The sequence below is a fragment of the Cryptotermes secundus genome, unplaced genomic scaffold, assembly GCF_002891405.2.
Source record: "Cryptotermes secundus unplaced genomic scaffold, Csec_1.0 scaffold152, whole genome shotgun sequence".
Classification (NCBI taxonomy): Eukaryota; Metazoa; Arthropoda; class Insecta; order Blattodea; family Kalotermitidae; genus Cryptotermes; species Cryptotermes secundus.
The window spans coordinates 3,245,422-3,272,370 of NW_019720705.1; the positions used below are offsets into that span (position 1 = coordinate 3,245,422).

Here is a 26,949-nt window from a genome sequence, read left to right on the forward strand (position 1 = left end):
AAAGCTTCTGGACTGAATGGAAGCAATTAGGTTTTGATTTGTTATCGTTGTTCCCAAATATCTGAACTGTGCCACACTTTCAAAGCATCTGTTTCCTATCTTTATATCATGATTTTGCCTTACATTCTGGTGACGAGAGAGTAACATAGACTTAATTTTCTCTGTGTTTACCTCCAGACCAATCTCCTTACTAGCGTCAATTAGAGTTCGTGTGTTTTTCTCTTTTGTATCTATATTATCACCCAGTAGATTCATACCATCGGCATAGACCAAAAGCTGATTTGCATCATTTAATTTCAGTCCCACCTGGTTTCCCTGGACCTTTATAATGGCATATTCTAAGGCAAAGTTGAAAAGCAGTGGCGATAAAGCATCTCCTCGTTTCAGACCATTCCGGATAGGAAATTCATCCGACAACTGCTTACCTATACAACTTTACCATACGTTTCGTTTAACCAAATTTTAAGCAGCCCGACTAGTTTCATGGGTACTCCAGACTCTATCAGAATATTGTACAATAGTTCCCTCCTAACAGAATCATAGACTTTTGAAGTCTACAAATAGCTGATGTACTGTCTCATTGCTTTCTCATTTTTTCTCCATAATTTGATGAATGCAAAATTCTGCCCAGTAGTTGATATGTTACGTAGAAGCCCACACTGATAATTCCCAATAATTTCATCTATATATGGAGTTAACCTTGAAAGAGGGATATTGGATAAAATTTAGGATAATATTTGGACAACAGGAAGGGGATCTCCGGCTTAAGTGTTGGGTGGGGGATTAACAGATCTTCACTATAAATCCTGATATGTTAATAAACGTTAAGCAGTGTCCCGAAATTACAAAGATTCTTTGGAACGTTCTGAGAAACAAGATATATATAAAGCGGTTTGGACTAATCTGATTAAATGTTGTCGAACTCTAGTAACCATGGTAATAAATAATATAGTTACATGAGATGATGGGAATTTCCAGCGACTTTTGGCTGAATAAGGACTTTTCTACATTGAGTTATTTATTAGAACACGCAGTGAAGCCTACATATTCCTTAAGAGACAATGAACTAGACCTTTGTCAAGAAAGTTACTTAAGTGTTGGCCGCGCCACAGCTCAAGCGGTTAGTCGCTGGCTTCCCACCGCGGCGGCCCGGGTTCGTTCCCGGGTCTGGTCAAGTGGGATTTGTGGCGGGCAAAGTGGCGCTGGGGTAGGTTTTCTCCGAGTACTTCGGTTTCCCTTGCCAATCTTTATTCCACCAATTGCTCCACAATCGCCCTTACATATCATCTGGGACTGGTACAATAGGCCAGAAGTGACCGCAGTACAAGGGAATTAGTCCCACCCCACTAGCAATAAAAAATACTTAAGTTTTGAATTGGTTCTCGTTTATTCAGAAATGGAGCATGAAATTCGTAAGACACTGCACTTCACATTATCTCTAAAACTGCTCCCCGTAATATAAAGGTAAACTTCTCGCATTTATTTACCAAGACGTCGAAATGGTGTTTCAACTCTATTGTAGGAAGATAATATTAGTTTACACTCTACAGTAGGGGGGGGGCACGCGGTAGCGTAGTTGGTTGAGTGGCTATACTACAAGCCGGAAGGTGGGACCCTCAACGTCTCACAACCCTATGGGCCTTCACGGCCTCTTACAGGGATAGTTTTACTTTATTTTACACTACAGTATAGTGAAGCGTGCAATATCAGAACATCAATAAACTAATATCTGAAACTCTAATTTATATAGTTAATGACGCAATGTGCTGGCTCAAGCAGTTACGCTTCAGACTTGTATTCCGGAAGTGACAGGTTCGAATCCAGGCCCGACTCATGAGTTTTCATGGTTATCCACTACCTTTCCAGGCCAACACCGAGGCCTCGAAATTACACAATGACAGCTTCCTTTCACATCCTTTCGTATCTACTATTTATTATCAACCTACCATTCAACGTTATAGGCCTTCTGAGGTACTAGGGGCATTATTTAATAAGCCACAGATTATTAAATTTTCCATAAAACCCAAGACACCAGCCGAATTCCGTATGATATGAGACTTATTTGTTCCTGACAAATGACANAGTGGAACAGGATGCTTAAATATAATATTATTTGTTCCTGACTTCATTTGAGCTGATAATTTAGTAAGTCACTTCAACTCAAGCTTTCTTCTGACAGAACTTTATTAATTCCACAGATATTTATTATAGTTGCACATCAAGAACCATTTAATATAACATGAGTCGATGAAATAAATATTTCGGACATTATTATCAGCAATGCACCATACAAGTCTGTTTCTCTCTTGAAGACCAACTCCATTCCCATGAATACTGCAGCTGGAACATACAGTTCCTGCAAAATCAGTCTCAGTGCATGCCGCTTATCGGACATCGAGAGTGCTGGGGATCTGCCAACAGCATGAGAAGTAGCGAAGTTCTGCGGACAGCCACAAGAGCACTTCCGGAACCAAAACTTTCAGCAGTTGCATATAGGCTTTGAAGCCAGATGCACTATGATAACAGCCGGCTAACTCACACGTAGCTTCTACAGTATAAGGGACAAACATTGTTTGAAAGGAACAGTCTCAAGTTCTCACAGTTGTTCTGTTACCTCTCCAGGAAAACTTCTGGCTCAAAGTTCAGTTGCTTTCATTAGATCTCCAAATTCACATTCACGAATTCTGGAATTCTGTTCTGCAGCTCTAGTCGTGAAGTCTGAGCACTTCGTGGTCTTCATTTTCTCTATGCACTCTCTGAGTTGGAGATGAGCAGCATGAGAAATAAACCTATACGAATTTTATTGGAATTCCTGAATTAAGGGACAACTTGGAAGATTTAGGTGTAAATGGGAGAATAATATTAAAATGGATGTAAGCTTAGTTATTTGTAATTTATTTAACGACGCTCTCACTTAGAGTCGTCAGACAAAAAGTATGGTCATGGGTCTGAGAGGCCTGAAACAAACTGACTGTGCTGTCGAAGACCAGCAGCAAATTAGCAGACCAGGCAAGACCAGGCGCTCTCAGTAACTCTGATTATGTATAGCGTCGAATGTAAGATAATAACGAATAATGAATTAAAAAGAATGTGAAAGGATGTGGTTGTGACCCAGTTCAAGGTACTTTACCGACTTTTAATTGGAGGGATTGATAAAACCTTGATCATTATACTCAGTGTCCCGACCGGGATTCGAACTGCTCACTTCTCGAATGCAAGGCGAAAGCTTTACTGCTTCACCAATTTTGCTCAATAAAATGGATGTACGGTGTAAGGTGTTGGACAACAGGCCGCGCCACAGCTCAAGCGGTTAGTCCCTGGCTTCCCACCGCGGCGGCCCTGGTTCGATCCCGGGTCTGGTCAAGTGGGATTTGTGGTGGACAAAGTGGCTCTGGGGTGGGATTTCTCCTAGTACTTCGGTTTCCCCTGTCAATCTTCATTCCACCAAATTCTCCATCACCATAATCACCCGGGCCAGGTACAATAGGCCAATCAGTGGCTGCTGTGCCGAGTGAACTCAGTTGGACTCCACCTCCCACTAAGCGAATTTAAAAACAAATGTTGAAACTACTCAAATGATTCAAGATGGGGCCCAATGACCCCATCTTGAAATGAAAACGAGGGTTTTTTTGAACAGCAAAGAAATTGCTTTGCATAATGGAGTTAGTTTAAGGATTAAACTTTTTCATAATGCACTCCTCTGCTTCAGGATTTACCTAGGGTGATAAGGAAGACGGGAGAATTTCTGGGCAAGGAGTTGAGCAAGGAGGCAGTGGATCAGCTGGTAGAACATCTGAGTTTCGGCAGCATGAAGAAGAACCCGGCCATCAACCTGGAGGACTACGCACGAATCGAGAGAGAACGGTACGGTCTCTCGGAGCAACCAGACCTGCAGTTCATTCGCCAAGGCGAAACCGGAGCCTGGTGGAAGGAGATGACGCAGGATATGTCAGACCGACTGGACGCTTGGACACTGCAAAGACTGGAAGGCACTGGATATGATCTTCAGATCAATGAAATATGAGACGAGAAGACTATGCCTTAGAGCTCGTCGTATCTTAATCGTAATGGAAAGGAAACAATAGCGCGATCTTCTGGGATATAACGCCGTGCAGTCCGTTGAAAGCCAACCAATATTTCGGTTAAATATATCGCCTCCATCTTCACAGTAGAAGAATAAGCCGAGCAAGAAACCAGTGTGAAAGGAGGTGGCAAGAAGAACTCTGCTTCCTCGGATTATTCTTCGACCCTGATGAAGGAGGCAATATGTTCCTCCGAAACGTCAAATGAGTTTCAACATACTACATGGCGTCATATCACAGAAGTTAGTGCTATTCATAACTATCTCTGTTAAAATCTGAAATCGTACAAACGAAAACAACATCCTTGTTGGCGAACAAAATTTGATGGGAGAACATGGAAACCTGTTGTGACAACTTTGATTTCCTTTTACCACATATATATACAAGGGGTTGTAGTTGCTTAATATGATCAAGAGATTTATAAAAGAGGAGTCGAGTTGGGGTGATAAAATAATATGGTAAAGTCCATGCGTAGCACATAGCTTTCTTGTATTGCAAATGCTCAAACCTCCTCCCCTAACCGCTTCCAGCGACCCGCAGTGTATGCATATTCTTCTTCTTCAGCAACAGAACTAGTATTCATATCAAACAAAAGTGGTACAATTATAGGTTCGTATAATTTTATATTGATGTCAAGAAACGATAAGATGAAATAGTGTGAACTGAGTTGTGACAAATATGTCCCAATTATATTTTGCACTTAAAGTCTTCGCCAATTTAACGTCGATTACCTGTTCTCCTACTCAAATATATGAACTTCCTCCAATATACATTAAGCATCTGCACATGGCCATTATTCATGTACGTAAAGCTTCTCTTTTTTTTTTCCTTGGCACTACAGCCCCAGTGGGTCTAGGCCTACCTCCATGAACTTCTCCGTTCACTTCAGTTTTTATAGATCTTACACATTCGGTACACAAACACAGAAAAACGCACACACACAAACTAAACATCCATGCCCTGACTGGGATTCGAACCCATGATTCCGGTTTCCAAGCGAGCGAAGACAGTACATGACTTAGACCGCTCGCTACCGTGACCAGCTGCTTCTCTATTCCTTCCAGCCAAATACTACGATTAAGTCTAACACTCATTTTAAATTAATTATGATCTGTTTTATTTGTGTAATTTATTATGGCAACAATAACCATTTAAATTGTCATAAATCTTAATTTACATATTTTTTAACCCTCTAAAGCTCAGAGATTGTTACCTGCAGGTCTAACACCAAATGTAATACAAAAATCTCTGTATTTTGCCCACACCGTGTATTCATGTTTTCGCTATAAACCCTAGAATAAACAGTGAATAGTCAGATTTACTTAAACTGATTAAGTAGTTAGTGTTTTTAATGGAGATGAGGCGTTTTCTATGAGAGAGAAACCGAACATTAAAATATTATTCAGATGTACATCGCATACGCATATCAGCACATTCAACCACCATCAGCATAAACTCCTGTGCAATCGCAATATACGTGTATATCTGCCCAACACTTCTCTGTTAACTACACTGCTTCACACCCAAAAAGACAATAATCTTCATAGCCCGTGCAGTGAGAACATCACCCCCCCGAAAAAAATAATTGTACATTTGATAAATATTGTGCTATATTGTAAGATAAGCCGAATTTCCGGTATGAAAACAGCAAAGAAAGGTAAGTTAACCAAAAGTGTCAGGAAAATGACCATTATGGTACTACAGCCGTCTGGAAAGATGAGCCGAAACGCATATGTATTGAGCGATAAACTACAATTTACTGATATTGTAGATGAGTATGTTTACAATAATGAAGTAGTTTGAAGATAATATTTCACCTTTTTCTTGGACATCAGTTTTAAATAATCATTAATAAGCGTCCTGCAATTGATTCAAGATTAGGTGACGTACACAGTTAATAAATCAAACAAACAAACATGCTTCAGAAAAAAAAACAGGCCTCCCTGACATATTAAAACCAGTTTCCGATATCCGATGGGTTTAATGGACTTCATATTTTTACTGCTTCCAATGTGTATTAAAAGACAATAAAAGATATTTGCACTTGTGGGACTTCTGGGAAATGTGTCGCATCTTTCAGTGCTGCTGTGCTTTAAAGCACAGAAACCGTGTGCAGTTACTGGCTTTCTGTAACCAGGCAACAATGTTAATGACAGCGAAATGCTTCCTACATTTACAGTGCTTCAAATGCCATCTGCTGTTGTAAGAAACCCCTATATTCGTCTCGTTTTGAAGGAGAACTTTCATACCAAACTTCAGAGATTAAAGAAATAAAAATTTCCACTGCATATCCAGCTAATATTTTAACATACGCCTATGTTTTACATGGGACGTTTAGTCGTGCAGGCTCTTGTTTTCCTTAGCTTTTGTCCAGCCGTTAGTTTCTCAAGTAGAATTCTGGTCAAGGAATTAGTTTAGTTGCTGGCAGACTGTGAATGCAAGAGGAATTTGTTAAGAAGGACGTTTAGTCCTCATATTCAGGTTAGAAATGTTTACATTTAATTCTAAAACTTCGAAGAAAGTTATCACTTAGGATAAGTATCTACAGACGGAAGGATAACATCAAAACGACACTTAGGCCCCCCATACACACATAGTTTGGCCTTCCGATCGACCTTAAAAGCAAAACTGTGACAGTTTACCTCCTCCCTTTCCTCCCCATACACGCGCAGATAAACCGGCAGGCTTCATGCCACAATCACGGTCTTCCAGCCTATAATGTTGAGTCACACACGTCACGTGCTACGGTCCTGCAGGCAGAACTGACGGACTGACGGGTTTCCCACTGGCCAACAGTCCAAACGATTGGCCGGCCGCACTACACACGTCAGTTTTGCCTTTCAGTCTTCAACTGTGCAGGCCGAACTGGAGGCCAAACTGTGTGTGTATGGGGGCCCTTAGAGATATTTGGCACGAGGTGATTAATTCAGTAATAAAACTGAGGGTTTCCACAAGTGCTGAACAACTATGAGCTTTTAAAGCACGATCATACACAAAGATGTTGATAATATAAATTGTATTTAAATGAAATGTCGAAGCGACCAGTAGTCTATATCGGAGTCACACATTAATTTCACACACGCTTTGATTGTTAATGCTTTACACTCAGACACCATGGGTCCCTGGGGAGGACTAAGCATAGCACCACATATTACAAAAAATAATTTTGAAGAAAAAATTATATATTCCAGTATTAAGAATAGAAATTAAATTAGCAAAAATAATATTAAACAGATTACATTTACGTAAGTTTGTACTAAAATGTTAAGCTGTCCCTCTGCTAGTACACATCCTTGCAAAGCCCATGGCAGGCAATCCGAGTGAGATGCACGTTATTTTAATGTGGTGGGCAGAAACAAATTTCAGTTCAGTTTTTCAGAATGATCATTGAATAGAAAATATCTCTCACAAATGTACTGTGGACAGTGGTTTAAAAAAGAGTTTCTGCATTCACAGCCTAAGACAACATGGGAAGATACAATAGCAAAGATACGGAAAACAGTATTATCTCTTTACAATAAACTTCATTTCGAAACTGTGTCTGTGTGCGTGCTCGAATGTTGACATACCCTGTTTACTAGAAAGAGTATAGAATTCAATTCCAGAAATCCGGAACCCAAATAAAACTGGATACTAACACAAATAAAGTACCAATTTATTTTATCGTGTTTTTTTGGCATGCCAACGAAAACAAATATTAAGCTATTTATGATAAAATGTCACAGGCTTAACAGGAATATGCCTCTACGCGACAAGGAAGTAAAGTTTGTTACCTCGCTTTGTATGCGAATGGAAGAAGGCTGGTTTTAAAATGACAGCTACCTCTCCTATAATGGACACAAACATAAACACAGAGGTGTAAAACGTCGCATCAGTTACACATGAGGTGGGAAAACGTCCGGAACAAACCACTGCCGAGAGCGAAACAGTAAAAGAAATATGCTTAGTAATCGTTGCAAAGGTTATGATGAACAAAGAGGCACTTCGCACTTATTAATGCAAACACGTACATAAAATTGAAGCGAATCAAAACAGGCATGTTGTAATTACTCTGTGCTGTGATAATAGAAGAGTTAAGTGGGGCTTGTAAAATGCATACGTGAGATGAAAAATTGACAGAAAATTTGAGTCGGAAAAACTGAAGAGAAGATACACTGCAACTTTCATACTTATACAAAATTAAATCAAGGATTTAAGTTAGAAGCGCTGATTTAAAATGAGGTCTATGTGGAAAGCATAAGAGTAAACTGAAATCCATCATAAAGTCTGGAGATACGAGTATATGAACCAATTTGAAGACCTAGATCTAGAACATGTAGCGAGGAAAGAAGGTGGCTAGATAATAAGTTGCATTTAAGAGGGGAATAAATGTATTCATTCATCAGTAATCTGTGAAGACGACAGGTCCACAGTCTCTTCCAAAACAGTTCCTCCACTTAATGCGATCTAGAGCTTTCTCCTTCAAATGAAAATATCCTCTTCTGTCCCCAAGGTCATCCAGCATCTTCTTACGTCTTTTTCCTTGTCTTCTGGTCACTTCTATCCGCCCCTCTATCTTCCCTTCAATAACTTCTTTTAGAAGGCAGTTACCGCGTAAGATATGACCAATCCAATTAGCCTTCCGTGTATATGTGTACATAAAAGATTAAAATAGGTTTAAATTAAAAGGGGTGGGAGAATAAGGATAGCTCTTTAGAGGTTCCTTGGTGGGCATTTCTTTATGCAAAGGACCTTTATATTTCATGAGGGAACGGGAAATTTGTTGATCAGCTGAGACACTATAAGCTTCTAAAGGAGGACTCAACTCCAAGGAGAAATCGCACGACTCTGAAGTCGTGAGACAGAAAAATACGGTGACGAGTCCCGCGGGATCCAGTACCAAGAATGTCAGTGCTGGCGAGGGCCAGCAACAATTTACTGGACCGAGAGACAGATCAACTCTATGATGTGTGTCATTGAGATAGTTACATTGGCGTTAGGTTATTAGAAGGTAACTCAAGTACCGCAGAGAAGACAGCACGAAGTATGTAAAATATTGTTCAGAAGGCAGTGCAAAACGATCAGGCACTCTCTTGTCCAATCCCAATGATATAAAGCAAAACTGAAGGTAAGGAAGGATTGTAAATCAGTTAGAAGAGCTGAAATGTAAAAGGAGGTCTATGTGGGAAGCATAAAAACAAACTGAATTTATATCCACAATGAAATTAACTGAGTCAAGCACTGGAATGGGATGCAGCAAGGTGCCGGAGGAGGGGCAGACCACAAGGAAACTGGATTGAAGTTACGAGGGAATTGATATGGGAGTCAGGCCTGTTTGAGGGAAATTTGGAAAAGCGTGAGAGATGGAAACTTTATGCGTGGAAAGAAACATGAAGAAGAAAGTGAATCTAAGAGCAGATTGAATTCAACTCAAAATCTTGAATCCTTTCTAAAACAGAAAAAGATAACAAAACAGATCTTAATTTGAACTATTAATTTTTATGGAGTTGAAATCTGTTTCTCGATCTGAGGGGAAGAAAATGGCCAGAATATTTACGTCTGCTACAGATGATGTAACAAAGATCCGAAGACAATTACATATTGTAGGGATTCAAAATTCTTGCTTGTCTGCTAATATTATTTTGATGCATAAAACAGAAAGGGCACGATGGGCAACGCGCAAGATGAAAATGAGAAATGCGTATAAAATACTTGCCTTCTTAAAACCAAAAAATATGAGACCAGCATGTAGATCTAAGTTAAGTGGTGTGATTACCAATGCATATGATAGAAGCAGAATAATGTTCTCATGTAGGAAGTTATGAATAGTTATGCTTACTAGGACATAACGCGTATAAACCGTTGAAAGTCAGCCTATGCTTCGGATGTACACGTCGCCTCCTTTTTCAGAGTCAAAGAATGTCTAGTTCGCTTCCTACCTCGTTTGTGTTATTTTATTGTTTGGCTTATTCTTGTGCCTGACAATGGAGGCGCCATGTTCTTCCGAGAAGTCGGTTAATTTCAAACGGACTACAAACAAAACTGTGATTTCAGTCCTCAAGCGAACCATACCGACCGAGCGACCGCCGCTTTTCGGCGAAGTTCAGTACCAACTTTTGAGGATAGAGGGTTTCGCGTGATCAGCGCAACGAATCCCCACGGCCGTTAATTTAGGTTTTCTAGACCGGAGCCGCTTTTTCCTTGAAATAGCTCCTCAGTTATCCTCACGAGGCTGAGTGCACCTCGTTCCAGACCCACTACTTCTCAGAAAAATCTGGTAGCGCAGGGAATCGAACCCGGACCTCTGGATCTGTAGCCAGGAACTCTGACTACACAGCGTTGTATCTCAGAAGATAGAACTCTTTCTTATGGTGCATAAAATTTGGAAATAACTGAATGGCAGGATTATATGAGCACAATAATTAATCGTCAGATCTCATATACTCACAGATTTTCTTGATCAAATTGAATAGATATCGACTGTTGAAGCAACATTTGTCTGTACTCTTGACCCTATTCTGCAGCATTAATTAGGAAAACCTCTTACCCTCAACCTACTTCAACAGGATCTGTTTCTAGCCCTTGGTGTAAAGGTAGCAACACGCTATGCTACAGGCAAATGATGAGGTAAGTGTCAATTTCCCGCTGTTGCCGGTTAAGTCGCAAAGAGCCCACGATACCCATTTAATATGAAATATTATTATTTTTGTTATTGCTAGTGGGGTGGGACTAAGTCCCTTGTACTGCGGCCACTTCTGGCCTATTGTACCAGCCCCAGATGATAGGTGAGGGTGATTGTGGAGCAATTGGTGAAATGAAGATTGGCAGGGGAAACCGAAGTACTGGGAGAAAACCTGCCCCAGCGCCACTTTGTCCACAACAAATCCCACTTGATCAGACCCGGGATCGAACCCGGGCCACCGCGGTGGGAAGCCAGCCACTAACCGCTTGAGCTATGGCGCGGCCCTCCCAATATGAGGCTAGATCGGCCTCATAAAATGTCTAGGACTGGTAACGAAGAGAAATATTGCTAATCCCGTCGGCTGACCATTCCAGGTTTATTAATTTCCTCTTTATCTTCATGCTAAATGCCAGATATCGACTACAATTAATCTCCGATGGCCCCTATACGTTCTTATTTATTCACAATTCCTGAACACGTTCCCTCCCAGTTTGATGTTACGTGACGCTTTCAGTTGCAGCAGCTGCGTCACGCAATGCGATAAGTGAAATTTCAAAATGATGTGGAGACACACAGTCTCTGTTACAGTCTCTGAATACAAATGCAGCAATCCCGCAGGTTTTACTTTCCGGAAAAACATCGCGGATCTGGGAAAGTGGGTGGCAAAACCAGCGTCCTATGGAAAACAGTGGATTAGGGCAGCTGTCAACGCTCACCAGAACAAAACCTAAATAGGATTTCAAGTTCTCACAGCACTGGTCACGAAGAGTACTATCTTCTGAGATGTAACGTCGCGTAGTTCGTTGAAAATCAAATGGACATTTCGGAGTAAAATATCGCCTCCATATTCAGGGTCGAAGAATAAACCGAGCAAGCAGAGCTCTACTTGCCACATTCTTTCACACTGGTTTCTTGCTCGACTTATTCTTCTACCCTGAAGATGGAGGCGATGTGCTCCTCCGAAAAGTCGGATGACTCAACTGACTGCACGGCATTATATCCCACAAGATAATATTTTTCATAACGTTAAGGTTCGGCCACGCAGAGCGCTAAGTACGCGACGCACGCTACGTACGCTATGTTCGCTATACGAACATAAAAATATCTCCCTTTATGGCCAATGTCACTGTCTACACAGACTTCCGTACGCTACGTACGCTATGTCCCCTACGTTAGCTGTGTCGCAGAGTGTACACAGCGTACGTAGCGAACATAGTGTAGCGCTCTGTATGGCCGAACCTTAACTCGCATATTCCTTCACGAAACATATGAAATGCTAAAACACATGTTCAAATATAACAATACAAGAAGTTTCATAAAGAAGACACTTCGCAGTGGCAAGCTGGTAGCTGCCTGCTATCCAGCAAATGTTAGTCTCTTTGAAGGGGAGGCTCAGATTTTATCACGTGTACACAAATTATAAATCACAAATGCATGGAACCACAAATTAATATGAATGAAAAACACGAGTATTTGAAACCTGATGTTGACAAAACCACGGCTGGTGAGGAATTGCTATCCAGAGGAGGAGGACATGTGAAACAAGATTCGCATTTTAGTTGCGAGAAAAGGGTTGTCTCAAGCCGTATAGAGCATGCATTAAGCTGGAGATTGTAATCACACACACACACACACAGAGAAGAATGTGTTTAATTTCTGCATGAGAGACAATGAATGATCAAGTCAAGGAGGATGAGATGAGCAGGACATGTAGCACTAATGGGGGAGAGGAGAAATGTGTATAGTATATATTGGTGGGAAAGCCAGAAGGAACGAGTTCCATCGGGAAAACCAAGGCGTAGGTGGGTGGAAAATATTAAAATGGATCTTAGATAAATAGGACGGGATGGTATGGATTGGATTGATCTGGTTCAGGATAGGGACCGCTGGAGGGTTCTTGTGAAGACGGTAATGAACGTTCTGGTTTCATAAAATGCTGGGAAGTTCTTGAATAGCCGCACAATTGTCAGTTTCTCAAGAAGGGCTCAGCTCCATGAGTGAGTGAGTGATAAGACACAACTGGGCAATGGCTACAGTCCTTCACAGCGGCCCAGGCGTAGCCTAACCGACCAGTTATGAATATCTCACCCCCGCTTCAATTGCATGCTTCACGTACAACTTCGACTTTGGGGCCATGCCTCATTTGTGCCGAGCTCTGTTTAAACTAAGAATATAACCTCATCATATACACTACCCATCCCTTTCATACCCAATAAATCCCACCTGTTGCAGTTAATATTCTCGTAATATAATTCTGTGTACCGTATTGTCTTTGTGTGCGGTATTCTATGGCATTTATCGAAAAAAACGAATACCACTACCGATATCTCGCATAAAGGAGAATGGCACACGCTTTTATACAAGCCATTTCACAACGTTATGCAGTATATGTTACTTCTCTTTTACTTAGATTACGACGAAATATGACCCTAGGAAACCAAACCCCACGGACGGTACGGCCTAACTATTAAATATTCATAAGCAGAGCTTATGTGAAAGCCGTATATACTAGTTTTTGTTATATTCCATAGAATATTATATTACCTACATCCTACTTTGTCTCTGTATCCTGCTTCAAATAACGTCTATATATCTCTCCCTTTTCCTCTCTTGCATGCAAGCACACACAAACAGATACGGTCCAACAAAACACTCGAGGGTTGTGCATATAATGCCGGAACGGACCGTTCCTCATGAATCCAGAATTAAGGATTAACTAATATTTGTCCATGTATTTATTGCATACTTCTAAAAATTTAAGTAACTCTAGTTTATATTATTTTAAAAGGGAATTTAAAAAAAGAATAAGATGAAAATATTTATATGTAACTTGTTCTTCGGTGATGATACAATTATAAATAAACAATTTCAATAATACCAACACATTTTCGGTGATAAAAATATGACAAGTTTTTCCTCATGGATTAACAAAGATTTAGCATGTTCGGATAAGGAATAAATTCTGAAATAATGAATCTTAGGATTCATTTAATTCTTTTTCCTAACGCACAATATTAAGTTAAATTTGTCTTTCACTCATCTCACATTTCCTTAAACTGCTTAGTTACACAGATGCTTTGGCTATTCATCGCGCTATAGATATAACAACAGAAGAAGATATGTTTTCTGTGGACCCGCCTCGAGACTATATAAGTGGTACAGAACGGAACGAAGCCAGTCGTACAACAGAGAACGAGGACGAGAAAGGAGCGTATCCTAGTGATGTCTGGAATTGGTAGATTAGCGGTATCGCTAGAATCTATTGTGAATAAAGGAGGCTGTAAGCAGAGAAGTGGCAATAAATCCAATCATCCGATCCTGAACCCGTTATTATTCGTCACGGAACCCCGGACACGTGACAATAACTTTTAATGGCTGTTCAAAATTTTCGACAGAATTTTTCCATACCGTTATTGCTTATCAAAACAATATACATTCAGGCCTCCTGCAAAATGCTTCTGTAGTAGTTAAGGTGAAGTTGTTCCTGTGCCTAACTAATTAAACACTGCGACATGGAGACGTATGGGGGCGTGGAGGTATATATCAAAGTATTCTTGACATCGGCACTGCTTGGAGATGACTGGTCAGCTTCACGCCCCAGCAGTTTTACTTCCTGAGAAAGAGCTCCCGGTATCAATTGGAAAAATAGTAGTATTTCACTTAAATATTATCTATAGTCAAAATTGAAAAATAAATTTTTGTAGGACTTTATTCAATATAGGAAAGTGATACGTAATTTTATCTACATCCATTAATCGAAAGTGATACCGGCTGTCGGTGTATATAATTAGTGTATGAGCGTTGTATTGCTGACGTCGTACTTTCGTGTCTTGGTCCAGAGACCGGCTACACTAATTGAGGCTGTGCTTACCCCAGTTCTTCCAGGTAAATTCTGCGTTTGTACATTAAACAGAAGATGGTAAGTTTATTTCCAGTTCATTATTTGCAATCATCCTTTCATTTAATGATATATATTCCTATGCAATTGATGAAGTATCACCAGGTAGAACAAGAACATGGAATTGACGTCACTGGGCGGACTCAGGGTTGATCAAATAGACACAAGTAAGTTAATATGAACTTATTTGTATCAAAATGAGACCAAAAAGAGAGACTGATGCTTAATTTCAATCATATATCGATTTTGGAACCGTGTAAACGTCACTAGGAAGAATTAAGGAAATGATACACGTTCACCTCAGTCTTAAATGCAACTTTCTTTACAATTACTCCTTTACTTAAAAATAAAAACTAAAATTAAAACTTAAAAATTAAAAATTGCTACATGTTTCGCCAGTATTCAGCCATCCTCAGAAAAATGCCCCATTTGTCGGAATTGTTAAGCTGTATTTTCAGTGAATTTAAGATGAGTTATTTCCTAAGTTAAAATATTTCAATATTTTCCTTTTATCGCCATTTACTCATTCAAAGACCTTTGTTTGAGAATATTACCCGTTACGTTCTCATCCGCTGCCCCCTTCTCCTGCAGTGTCAGTGTTTTCTGTAATGTGTAATGATGTGTTGCATAATGGTGTTGTTATTATTAATTAATTTAAAAACTAACGTTTTCAATTTGTTATTTACTTACTTGTGTTATTTTGTGCATCTCTTACGAATGTTGGTATAGTGTCATTGTTTCTATCTGCAATGTACAAAATATATTTTTACAGGTAATTTTTTATGTTTTTGTGTCTGTACGTTCTACTCTGTTTGTACTTACGAGCGCCATTGGTATGTATGTCTTTATGCTGTTGTGTATTTGTTTCCAATTTTATATCTTTACTGGCGTGTACGTGCTGCTATCTGGCGGAAAGTTTGTGTAATGTCTGGAATATGGGGTTGTATGAAACTATGAAACTCTGTAACAACCTATCTGAAGATTTTAACTGACTTACAACACAGGGCATATTTTGGAAATATATATAATAGGGTGATTACACGTTTTGGTTTAGGCAAGAAGGCTACTGCGTTTGTATGTTGCCCGGGGTTCCAGCCACTTTATTCGCAATTAAAGATATGTCCTCGATTTAACAATTAAATTATTAATTTAACCCTTTAACTAAATTTGGTCCCCAAAGGAGTTATTTATTCTGATACAGCCTGTTATAGATAGTGTTGCATTGTCGTCGGCGAGAACAGAATCAAATGAACGTGTTTGATGGGTCACTTTAGGAAGCTGTCAATATTTAGATTATACAGCGACGAAAGTTATAATGATTGATGACCAATTAATTGCAAATGATTTGGAAGGAAACAACTTTCGTTCTATAATTGAGGTACCATCCAAGGATTTGCCTGGAAGAACTGAGAAAAACCACGAGGCACTTGCCAGAATAACAGATATCGAGACCGGGACTCGACCTGAAAACCTACCAAGTGCAAGTCTACAGCCCTACCGGTCCAACAGTCAGTGACTTTTTGTAAGAGCCCTATCCTCTGGGGTATAACGACGTGTATTACGTAGAAAGTCAACAAACGTTTCGGAGGAATATGTCGCCTCCTTTACGAGGGCTGAAGAGTAAACCAGGCAAGAAACCGTCGTGTAACAGGGAGCAAGGAAAGCGCCTTCGAAACGTGAGTTGACTTCCAACGGACTACAAGAAGCTGAATCCCGGAAGACAGAACCCGTCATAACTGCTGGTGTGAAAACCTCACGTCCTACAGAGTGACTGTTATTGTTTTTAATTTTAAAGAGGGAGATGTGATCAGTTTTCAGTATATAATTTTACCCATCTATGTTCCCCTCCATTGTGTCTCCTGTCTTCAAAATATGTCCCGAGTTCTGTTCAAAAAGTACCTTCACCGTCCATGTCAGTTACATGGGGAGTAGGGGAGTTGTTTGGCCCAAGCTGCGACATCGCCGCCCTGTGTGTTGTACTGATGGGCAGCATCTACCCGCAGTCCATAGGGATGCTGGGCTGTTCTGGAATTTAATCTGACGCACAAGACACGAATGCAACAAAACTTAATATAACATACAAAAACTCTGACAGATAAGGAAAGTTGCTTGCTTGGGCGAAATCTAAAACACGTAATGAAAAATGAAAAGTCAGCAAAAACCTTGACCCAAAAATTACACGGACTTAGGATATAGCGAGGAAATATGAAAAGTTATGCCAGTGAATTTTATCTAAAGGTTTCATCCGCACATAGATCAAAACAGAAATTAAAGATGAAAATTTATATATATCAGTCATTTATGTATAACGTCAATCAGTATAGTTTCCGTCTGCATGAAATTTACCAGAAATAAACTCAAAAACATCGCTCCATCGTCATATTTATAATCGAAATTAACTTAACTATATTACAGTCCAGAAGATAAAATTGGAATCATTCAATCAGATTTATTTCTGGACCGGTTACATCCAATTTTCTTCTTCATAAATTATTTCCAATAAGAGTCGTCTTAATGTCACCTTCCACCTTCTCTTCGGTTATCAAACTTGTTGTTTTCAAAGAAGTCAACGCTGAACATAAAATTATTAGAAACAAACTGCTCAGACACATTTAAAACTGAAGAAAATTTGATCTGATTAAATTAAATTCTGCTGGTCACGGTAGCTGAGCGGTCTAAGGTATGTACTGTCTTCGATCGCTTGGAAACCGGGATCGTGGGTTCGAATCCCACTCATGTCATGGATGTTTAGTTTGTGTGTGTGCGTTTTTCTGTGTTTGTCTACATGTAGAGGCCTTGCGACGAGCTGATTACCAGCCCAAGGAGTACTACCGAATGTGTAAGATCTAGAAAAACCTAAGTGAACGGAGAAGTTCATGGAGCTAGGCCTAGGCCCACTGGGGCGGTAGTGCCAAGGAAAAAAATGAAACTCTTCATTAATTAAAGCGTCCAACCGAAAAACGCAACTGTCACATCCTCGCTACACGCTACGCAAATTGAAATTAGAAAATAAGACGTTTATGGAAGATCTGTCATAACAAACGACGGACAAAATAAGCCTCCGAAACGTCACCAGTGTTACACAGAGTCAGTCCGTGCGACCTCTGTTGATATTACGGAAGACAAGAAATTGAAATGTAGGAGAGTGAATTCGCTTCAAATTGCCTTACACTCGTGCACGACTTCGTTAATAGAGCTAAGTAGGTTGGTGTGAAGTTATTCCCAGGTGGCAGCCATTGTGACTGGAAGTACAGACGCGGAAAAGAACTTTCTTCGGAAATCAATTCTTTTTGTAAAATTATAAGAGTAGACGAAACCGGCTGACATGGGAACTAAACAGGAAGTTTCACCGAGAAAGGAACAACGAGATTATACCGTCTAGCAGCAAACAAGAAAGTGCAGTGGCATAGCTCTAAACTTGTATTGGAGAGGTACTTGGTTCGAGTCTCAGTCTGGCCATCAGTGGTCATCGGCTATTCCGATCTAATTGTATTTCGTGATTTTTCTCGGTCCTTCCAGGTGAATACCAGGGTAGTATATTGATTAAGCCACTTCCGTCTAGGTAGTTTCTAATTTGTCATCCTCCGCACAGCCTACCAGTCGACGGTTTACAATCCAGATGCCGATAAATTCATAAAATAAGCCCCAAATTGGCCCCCGTTTCGGCCTAAGTTTCTTGCATCCGATCTCACTGAAATTTGTTAAGTTTCATTACATTACTAACATTTCTGTCGAGGGATGAAATGTGGAACTCCAACTGGGTTGTGGACAAGAGAAATGCATATCAGATTAATGTGAATTGTTGTAGCAGGTGACTAAGAAAAGTCGATTTCAATGTATTGGACAAGATCTATAGTCTAAGTCGGCCATTTTCAATCCTCTGAATTTTGCTTCCTTCCGGTCATTTTGTCTAAACAATTTAGTCCAACTACAGTGACATCAAAACTTCAATTTTCCTCAAGTGTGTGATTGACTGATTATAGTTACATGCACTTTAGTATTATATTGACCAATAATAGCAGCTCTTTTGAACTGAAGTATTGTAACAATGTGATATATTTTACTGCTACAATTACATAACAGGAAGTTCGGTGAAGAACTAGTCGCTACTTTCCTCCGATACGACGTGGACCGCATAGAAAAGGACGTGCCCAACAATTCTTCTATTGTTGATTGTGTATTTGTTGCCGCGGGAACGTGTTTACCGAGCCGTTTGCTAACAAAGGTGGTGGGATACATGTACAGACACACAGACAAGAGTGTGATCTCATAATCATTCTTTAATATTCTCAAAATAAGAAGAGTGGGCTAATATTTTATTTTCAAAACAGGCCAAGTAAGCTAAAAGCTGAACATAGTTCTTTTAGCAGTAATACCATTAGGGTGCAACTTTTATTTACAACGGAGGTGTTCATGTAACTGAGGTTGGGCACACTGAATTAATTACTATTTTCAAGGCCTCACAATCCACCCAGCCCAACATCAAATCCCACCTCTTGACAAACACTTGTCGAGGTGTTATGTTAAAAACGCAACGTTTTGAAATGTGGTTTTGCTTGCATGTTCAGGCTGGGACAAAATTATATTTATAATTGTAATAAGGCAAGTATGTAATGTAATTACAATGAAATTACATTTATATCGATATCATTCTTGTGCAGACCTTACTTAGGAAATTAACGTTCTACATTTCAGAGATGTTCATCCTGGCACTGCGGCCCAACTCTACCATTAGCAAGTTCACTAACTTATATTCAGTAAGAAGACAGGCTCCTTGGTTGAGGAGTTCCGCCCTTCACAGGAGACTGCAGACAGGAGAAACATCTGTGCCCCTACAAGGAATCGAACTAACAATATTTATGTGTAGGTCGCCCAAAATTAGCGCTGCATGCTTTGGCACCGCTAGCAGGAGGAAAATTTAAATTTTAAGCTCGAGTATTTCAGGACCCTAAAGTCTATTACCCCAAATTGTAATGTTTTATCTTGAATATTTATACAGGTCTTACCACATTTATCCCCTTGGATATTTTACGGTTAGTACGGGAATTTATCTGCAGTTCAAGTTTCTAACAAGATTTTAAACATGTATGAATACTCGCATGTACAGGGTAGACTTTTATGAGTGTAGTGACAGGAACGACAACAGAGAAATAACACAGGTCCTCCACAAAAATATAAAAAGATTTTCATATGCTTCAACACCATGCCCGGAAGTGACTATAAGGATTCAACCGTGATTTCTGGTCCGTCAACTCTGTCCGCTTAGAAACATCATTGGCCGACAGTCGCATGGCCATTTGTATGTTACACTTGAGACTTCTGTTCTAATTTCACGATGTTCCCGACTACACTCTGACCGTCTGAGCTTGCGGAAGCAGGTTTCTCCGTCTGATGCTCAAATGAACACTAGCCAACACGCTGCAGACTTCCATCTGCTCTGGGCTTCCCACGTCACACGCGGAGTGGCAAGTAACAGCAGATCCAGCAGGGACTATAGTTAGAGGAGTAGGGTCAGCTTCACACCCTCCCACCCGTCCCCAAATTTAATCTAAGGGAAAGACATTCCAGCATGTCCAGTGAAAAACAAACTGGGTTGCAACTAGAGCCAGCCTGGACACATTGTCGGAGGGGAAAACTTGAGCCCGAAGTTATTCGAACGCCCAGCGTCCAGTCACTGTAGTGGACTACCCGGACAGGAGACAAATATATATATATATATGTATGTATGTTAGGGAAGTCTAAAACAGATCTGTTTAATCAGAGAGGGCAAATGATTATGGGGAGCCCAACAAAGGGATGAGTATTCCGAATGCGCTAGTAGATTATGTATGAGTTACAATAATAAGAAGAAGAATATAGTAATAAGAATAATAATAAGAACTAGAGGAAGAAAATTAAAAAATCCTTTAAACTCATATTACGAAATGGAGAAAAATGAAAGAATAAAAATTTGTAATTTAGTTTGGTACATAAAGCGGTGGAGTAGTTAGTAGCCGGAAGACCGCGAATTTGATCCCCGATGAGATTTTTAATTATTCAATAGATCTAATCTTTCCAGACACACTATGGGCCTGGGATCAACTCAACCTCTAACAGACTCTTCCGTGGGGTAAAGGGTGGCTGGCGCGTGAACCTGACAACCTCACCGCTATCTGTTAGCCGACTATCTAGAAAATGTGGGAGACTCGACGTCTCACAACCATAGGAGCCTCTACGGTCTGTTACACAGATAGCTTTACCTTTTATCTTATTTACAGTTGGTGTAACGCACGACAAAATAACTGTACTTTCGTTTCGTATAAATAATCTGGCGCCGATCACAGTGGCCTCGCGGTCTAAGGCATGAACTGCTTTCTCCCGTCGAACACTGGAATTGTGAGTTCGAATCCCACTCAAGGCATGGATGTCTGTGTGCGTTTATTCTGTGTTTGTGTTGTTGTGTGTGTAGGTAGCGGCCTTGTGTCAGGCTGATCTTCCGTCCAAGGAGTCATACCGTCTGTGTATAGATTAAGAAACTGAAAAAGCGTCCACGGTCCACTAAGAGCAGTACAGCCACACATAGATTTTTTTTAAAGAATTAGTTCTTTTTTATTATTATTAAAGGCATTTTATTCCACACCAAGAACATAAATAAGCTGTAAGGCATTCAGAGGCGACTTCACACTTTGGGCAATCATGTCAATACGAGTAAATCTGTGATTTCTTCTCTTCAGATGCAGCGGAGCAAACATGGATGCCAACTCACTTTACCCCCCACTGCTCATCAGTGACTGTGGTCCAAGAGTAGCGGACACACACGAATTTTGCAAAAGAAGTGCAAAAGGAAAATCATCCTATACCCAGTAGGCTATGACCTTAATATAAACAGTCAAAATATTAAGAAGATAGCAGAGAAGAAAGAGGAAAGGAAAGGTAAAAGAAATTATATAAAGGAAAGTGGGTGAATGAAAGCAAAGCAAGTACACACGAATTTAATTTGAGCTACGATAATTCAATCGATATAGGGAACAGACAATGTTAAGGCGACCGAGGAACAGGGATTCAATTCCAAGAAAGAACAAGACATTAGTTCCCCTCCAAAACATTCATAGAACCTCTGGGAATCGCCCTCACATCTTTGCCTTTAACTTTCACATTACATCGCTGAGGAAATGAAATGTTTCGTGTACCCAGAACTTACACTTTACCTATTCAAGAAAGCAACCAGTGCGTTTACGTACATAAAAGGGGACGACGATTTCCTGAAGAAAACGAAAGAAGTAAAACCCCATGACGTAAAAATCTTTAATATTGCCTCTTCTTTACCTCATGCTGCATTCTTTAGCCGACCTTCAAACATGCAAACTTACTTTGCAACGGTTGTCGTGGCGAGAAACCAATTACACATGCTCCTGCTATCAGAAGCTCAGACAGGTTTGACAAACGTGTAGTCTTAGGATCCTGCACGTACTGAAACTTACGCCACACGTTTTGAAAGTACAACATTAGATTAGAGGGACTGGCCTTCAAATTTCAATTTTCATATATTTTCAAACGTAAGATGAGCAGGACACAATTTTCTTGGATTTGACATTATGCAATATATTACATTCTTAGCGACGGCTTGCAGAAGAATGCTGCTTCCATCCTCACCGCCAAAGAAGAGTCTCTTCAAGTTCGAAGATGGAGAAAATATCATCGCGTGTTGCCTATGTAATGCGACAAGTAAATTCACGCGGGTCTTGGATTTGGCGAAGATGTTTATAGGATTATAACTTTTACACTCGCAAGTACAATTATTCACAACTTCACTATCACAATTGCTTACACCGCTGATCTCGGTGAAGTGGCTTGATTCCTTTGTCGGATGCGAGCTTGCTTCTGCTCTAGTCGGAGCTACACTAAGAACTGACTGCTCTCGTCGAAGCTGGGCTTTTATAACGTGCACTCGGACTGAATAGAGCGCACCATGTAGGAGGCTTTGGTTTCGCCCGCTCTTATGCAACGAACCTCTTGTCCCTTCATCTCCGGGGAAACGCATTTGTTGTTTAAGCAATTCCTAGGCAACGGCCTGTTGGTATTCCGTTCCCACTGAAGTATACATGTTTATCGTAGCCATTGCTTATCAATTGACGTCTTATCGCCAAGCTTTTTGGCGGCACGCCAAAATATGTTCCTCCGAGATGTTGGAAACCTGTCACACGACAGGGCGTTACCTTGCAGAAGACACGAAAGTGATTAAAAATATCAGCACTTTTGCTTCTTTTTTGAAGAAGATAGATTGATGACAGTCGGTAGCAATGAACCGTGTGGGATGACTGGTCGATACGCTGCCGGATATGACTCAGTAAGCTGCAGCGAGGCAGAGTACATGGCTGCAGCAATTTCAATTTGCAGTGAAGCAGAAGAGATGAGCGTGTTTTTATTTTGCAGAAGTGTTCCAGTGGCTGAAACTCACACACGTTCATGCTCTCAATATGTGGACAATGCCTAAACTTCGTCGGAACAGACTATATCTGATTCTAGGTTCTCACAGCGGCGTCCATAAAGAGTACGTCTTCTGGGTCGATGCGGTGTGATTCGGCAGAAGTCTAGCGATGTTTCGGAGGAACTTATCACCACTGTTTCAGAGCCGTATACTAAGAAAGCAAGAAACAAGGAATATGCAGGCAGTCAAGAAGGAGGCGATACGTTTCTCCGAAACGTCGGTGGGCTTGCACCGAAATATAACCTAGAAGGACGTATTATTCACGAGTTCTGTGTGGAGTAGGAACAGAGCTTTGTCAGGTTTGTTGCTTCAAATATTTGAACAAATAATAAACAAACTGAAGTTATGATTAGAATTATGACACTAGCTTAGAACATTCTAAATAGGATTGACATTTTTAATCAAAATTCCAGACCCGGAAGTTGAAACCCTAACAAAAGTGAAAGGTTCAGTCCATTATGTGGAAGGGACATTCTGAGTGGATTTTCTTTTATATTTTCAGAAATCTCAATTTTATTAAGGCGAAAAAAGGAATTGAAACGTGAATTATCTAGCGGACATATTCTTTCATCCTGACAAATATGTTCTAAAAAAATCTTATGGCTCAACTGGCCCAGCCATCCTAACATGGAAAAGTTCTCTCATCTGTTCGATCTGCCTCATTCCGCGGAGCTAGTGAAGTGAATAACAATGTCTTCTTGCTCCGTCCCTGAGCCCTGGATGAGAATTATCTCTCCTGCCTGCACAGTGTCCTCGCTGTCATCTCACAGATCCTCTTGAAGACTGAAGGCAACGTCATGTTTGAAATATAGAATGAGAACGTATGCGTACTTCACAAAATGACAACTCTTTCGTCAGCTGCTCTAAGCTCGAATGTCGTCCCCCGACTCGAGGTCGGGAAGCTATTGGCTCCATCCAACCCGGGTGGCAGACTCGAGACTCCGACAGTCTCTTTCAGTCTCCAAACTGAAATGCTGTGTCACTATCTTAAAATACGTCACGACTGATTCATTACGAAACCGATTTTCAATTAATACAGCGCCTTTAAATTATAATTAATAAAATATAATATAATAAATATAATATATTTACAAATATATATAATAAAATATAATTAATAAAGTAGAAACACACGACCCCGTTTAGTTCAGAATCTTTTGTTTTCACATTCTCTATCCAGACACTGAAGATGTAATTACATAATATAACGTTTAAATTACGTGCTCAGGTTGCGTTAACAATTACATTCAAATGTTAAAGACTGACCGAATCTGATGATTAAAAAAAATCGCATGGATTATGTAGATTGCAAAACATACATAATTTCTCGTATGTGTAAAATGTAAAAGAAATCTCCGCTCTCTGAGATTAAGTAAAAGTTAAATTTGTCGCTGTGATTAACTAAATAAAGACCAAGCCATGAAGACGTACGGGGGAGTGCAAGTATAGTTCCAGCTTTCTTGATATCGGCACTATACGGAGGTGAGTTAGTGGTCAGTTTCATGCCCCTACCGCTTAACTCCCCCTCAAGGAAATATTCCGTTCCCCATTCCATAGGAGTCTTGGTGGGCCTCAGAGACGGTTTTGACACTGTAAAGTGGAGAAACATTTCTTTCCCCTGCCGGAAATAGAGCTTCTGCAATCCAGCCTGTTGCTGTACCAACTGAGCTGAACTATGTGCATAAATATTATTCACTCTTCCTGACACCTTAGGCAGAGAAATATTATTCATATTTAATCTTAGTTATCCATATTTAATTCATAATAAATTACACTTATTTTTAGTGTAATCGATGAGAGATAACACATCACGGTTTTTGGCTTATGACATGAACCCATCTTCTGTAAGTCTGTTCTACACATGATAGTCCAACGGCTTAAAAATCCGGAGAATTTGTGACTTGAATTCAGCCCTAGTGCCATCTGACACTTAGAAGAAAAGGATAATAAGACGCACATTTGCCATATTGTAACACTGAAAGTGAAAAATAACGAATGTACCAAACTGAAATATTTTTTATGCACATAGGCCTAGTTAGGTGTACTCTAAATAAGTTGCTTGGGGTTTACTGAAACGAAGAGAGCAGTGGATTTTTACAGCCTCTAGAATTACTTTACAAAAATAAATTTCTCCTTCACTTGATCATTCTAGTCGTAATTATACTAGGCGAAGGGCACAACTTACGAAGCTCCTCTTTATGCAGTTTTCTCCAACCTCCCTTCACTTCATTTCACTTCGGTCCAAATATTTTCTTCATCACCCTCTTCTTGAACACCCTCAGTCTATGTACCTCCCTTAATGTCAGCGATCAAGTTTCATATCCATACAGAATCACAGGCTAAATTAGAGTTCTGTATATTCTAATTTTTATGTTTTAGACAACAGACGAGAAGACAAAAGGTTCTGGACTGAATGCTAGCAAGCATTACCCGAATTCAGTCTCCCCTTAATTTCCTTCTGAATCAGGTTTTGATTTGTTGTCGTCGTTCCCAAGTATCTGAACCGTGCCACATTTTCAAAACACCTGTTTCCTATCTTTGTGACGATTTTGCCTTGCATATACTTACTTCTCTGTGTTTACTTCTAGACCAACCTCTTTACTTGCGTCAATGAAAAGTTTGTGTCTTTCTTTTTTGTATCTATATTATCACCCAGTTTGGAGGGAAGCTGCGAATGTATTGAATAAGCGGCCGCGGACAGCCGACAAGGGGTGGTCCTCCAGCTTTGGGGTTGGGCATGGGGCTAAGAACTCCTCACCGTAAAAAATAAACTTGTTAGGAAAACGAACACAAAGCCTCGGACCTGATCGGATTCCTTGGATAAACGACCTAAGCTAAAGAAAATGGATATGAGATTTGGCACTTGGAATGTTCGAAGTTTGTATAGGGCAGGTTCGCTCAGGGCAGTGGCAGAAGAAATCTTAAAATATGTTCGATTTGGCGGGAGTACAGGAGGTCAGATGGGATGGAGGTGGCATCGCACCAGCAAGAGACTATACATTTTTCTATGGAAAGGGGAATGAAAATTATAAATTTCGTACAGGTTTTTCCGTACATAAGAGAATCGTATGACTTTAAGAGGGGTTACCAGCCTAGGAGTAACTTAGTGAAGGATGAGAAAGGTGATCTGCTTGCTTAGTCCCACAACATTTTGAATAGGTGGAGGAACTACTCTCAGTTATTGAATGTACATAGGGTCAGTGATATTAGGCAGACAGAAATCTATAGAGCTGAGCCGTTAATACCTGATCCTAGCCCTTTTAAGGTTGAAAGCCCTATTGCAAAATTGAAACGGTATAATTCGCCATGTAGTGATCAAATTCCGGCAGAACTTATTCATGCAGGAGGCGAAATATTACGTTCTAAGATCCACAATCTACTTACTTCTATTTGGCATAAGGAAAAATTGCCTGATCAATGGAAGTAGTCTATTATTGTACCAGTTCAAAAGAAGGATGATAAAACTGACTGTGGTAATTATCGGGGGATATCACTGCTATCAACTTCATATAAAATTTTGTCCAATGTTCTTCTTTCAAGGTTAAGTCCATATATATATGAAATTATTGGGGATCATCAGTGTGGGTTTCGACGTAACAGATCAACTACAGATCAGATCTTTTGCATTCGTCAGATATTGGAGAAAAAATGGGAGTACGATGAGACAGTACATCAGCTATTCATAAACTTCAAGAAAGCCTATGATTCAGTTAGGAGGGAACTATTGTACAATATTCTGATACAGTTTGGGATACCCATGAAACTAGTTAGGTTGATTGAAATGTGTTAAACGAAACGTATAGTAAAGTCCGTGTAGGTAAATATTTGTCTGATAAATTTC

At 40.1% G+C, this 26,949-nt stretch overlaps 2 protein-coding genes across 11 annotated transcripts in view; one reads left to right on the forward strand and one right to left on the reverse strand.

Annotated features, from left to right (window-relative positions):
• LOC111871583 (luciferin sulfotransferase) overlaps positions 1-4,969 on the forward strand; it is an 82,315-nt gene extending 77,346 nt beyond the window's left edge. The window contains exon 7 of the mRNA XM_023864793.2: positions 3,710-4,969. Coding sequence (XP_023720561.1) covers positions 3,710-4,024 — 315 coding nt within the window. The 3' untranslated portion in view covers positions 4,025-4,969. The remainder of the gene's footprint in view (positions 1-3,709) is intronic.
• LOC111871558 (cholecystokinin receptor type A) overlaps positions 1-26,949 on the reverse strand; it is a 578,235-nt gene that overhangs the window by 118,873 nt on the left and 432,413 nt on the right. The gene's annotated exons all lie outside the window — the stretch shown is intronic.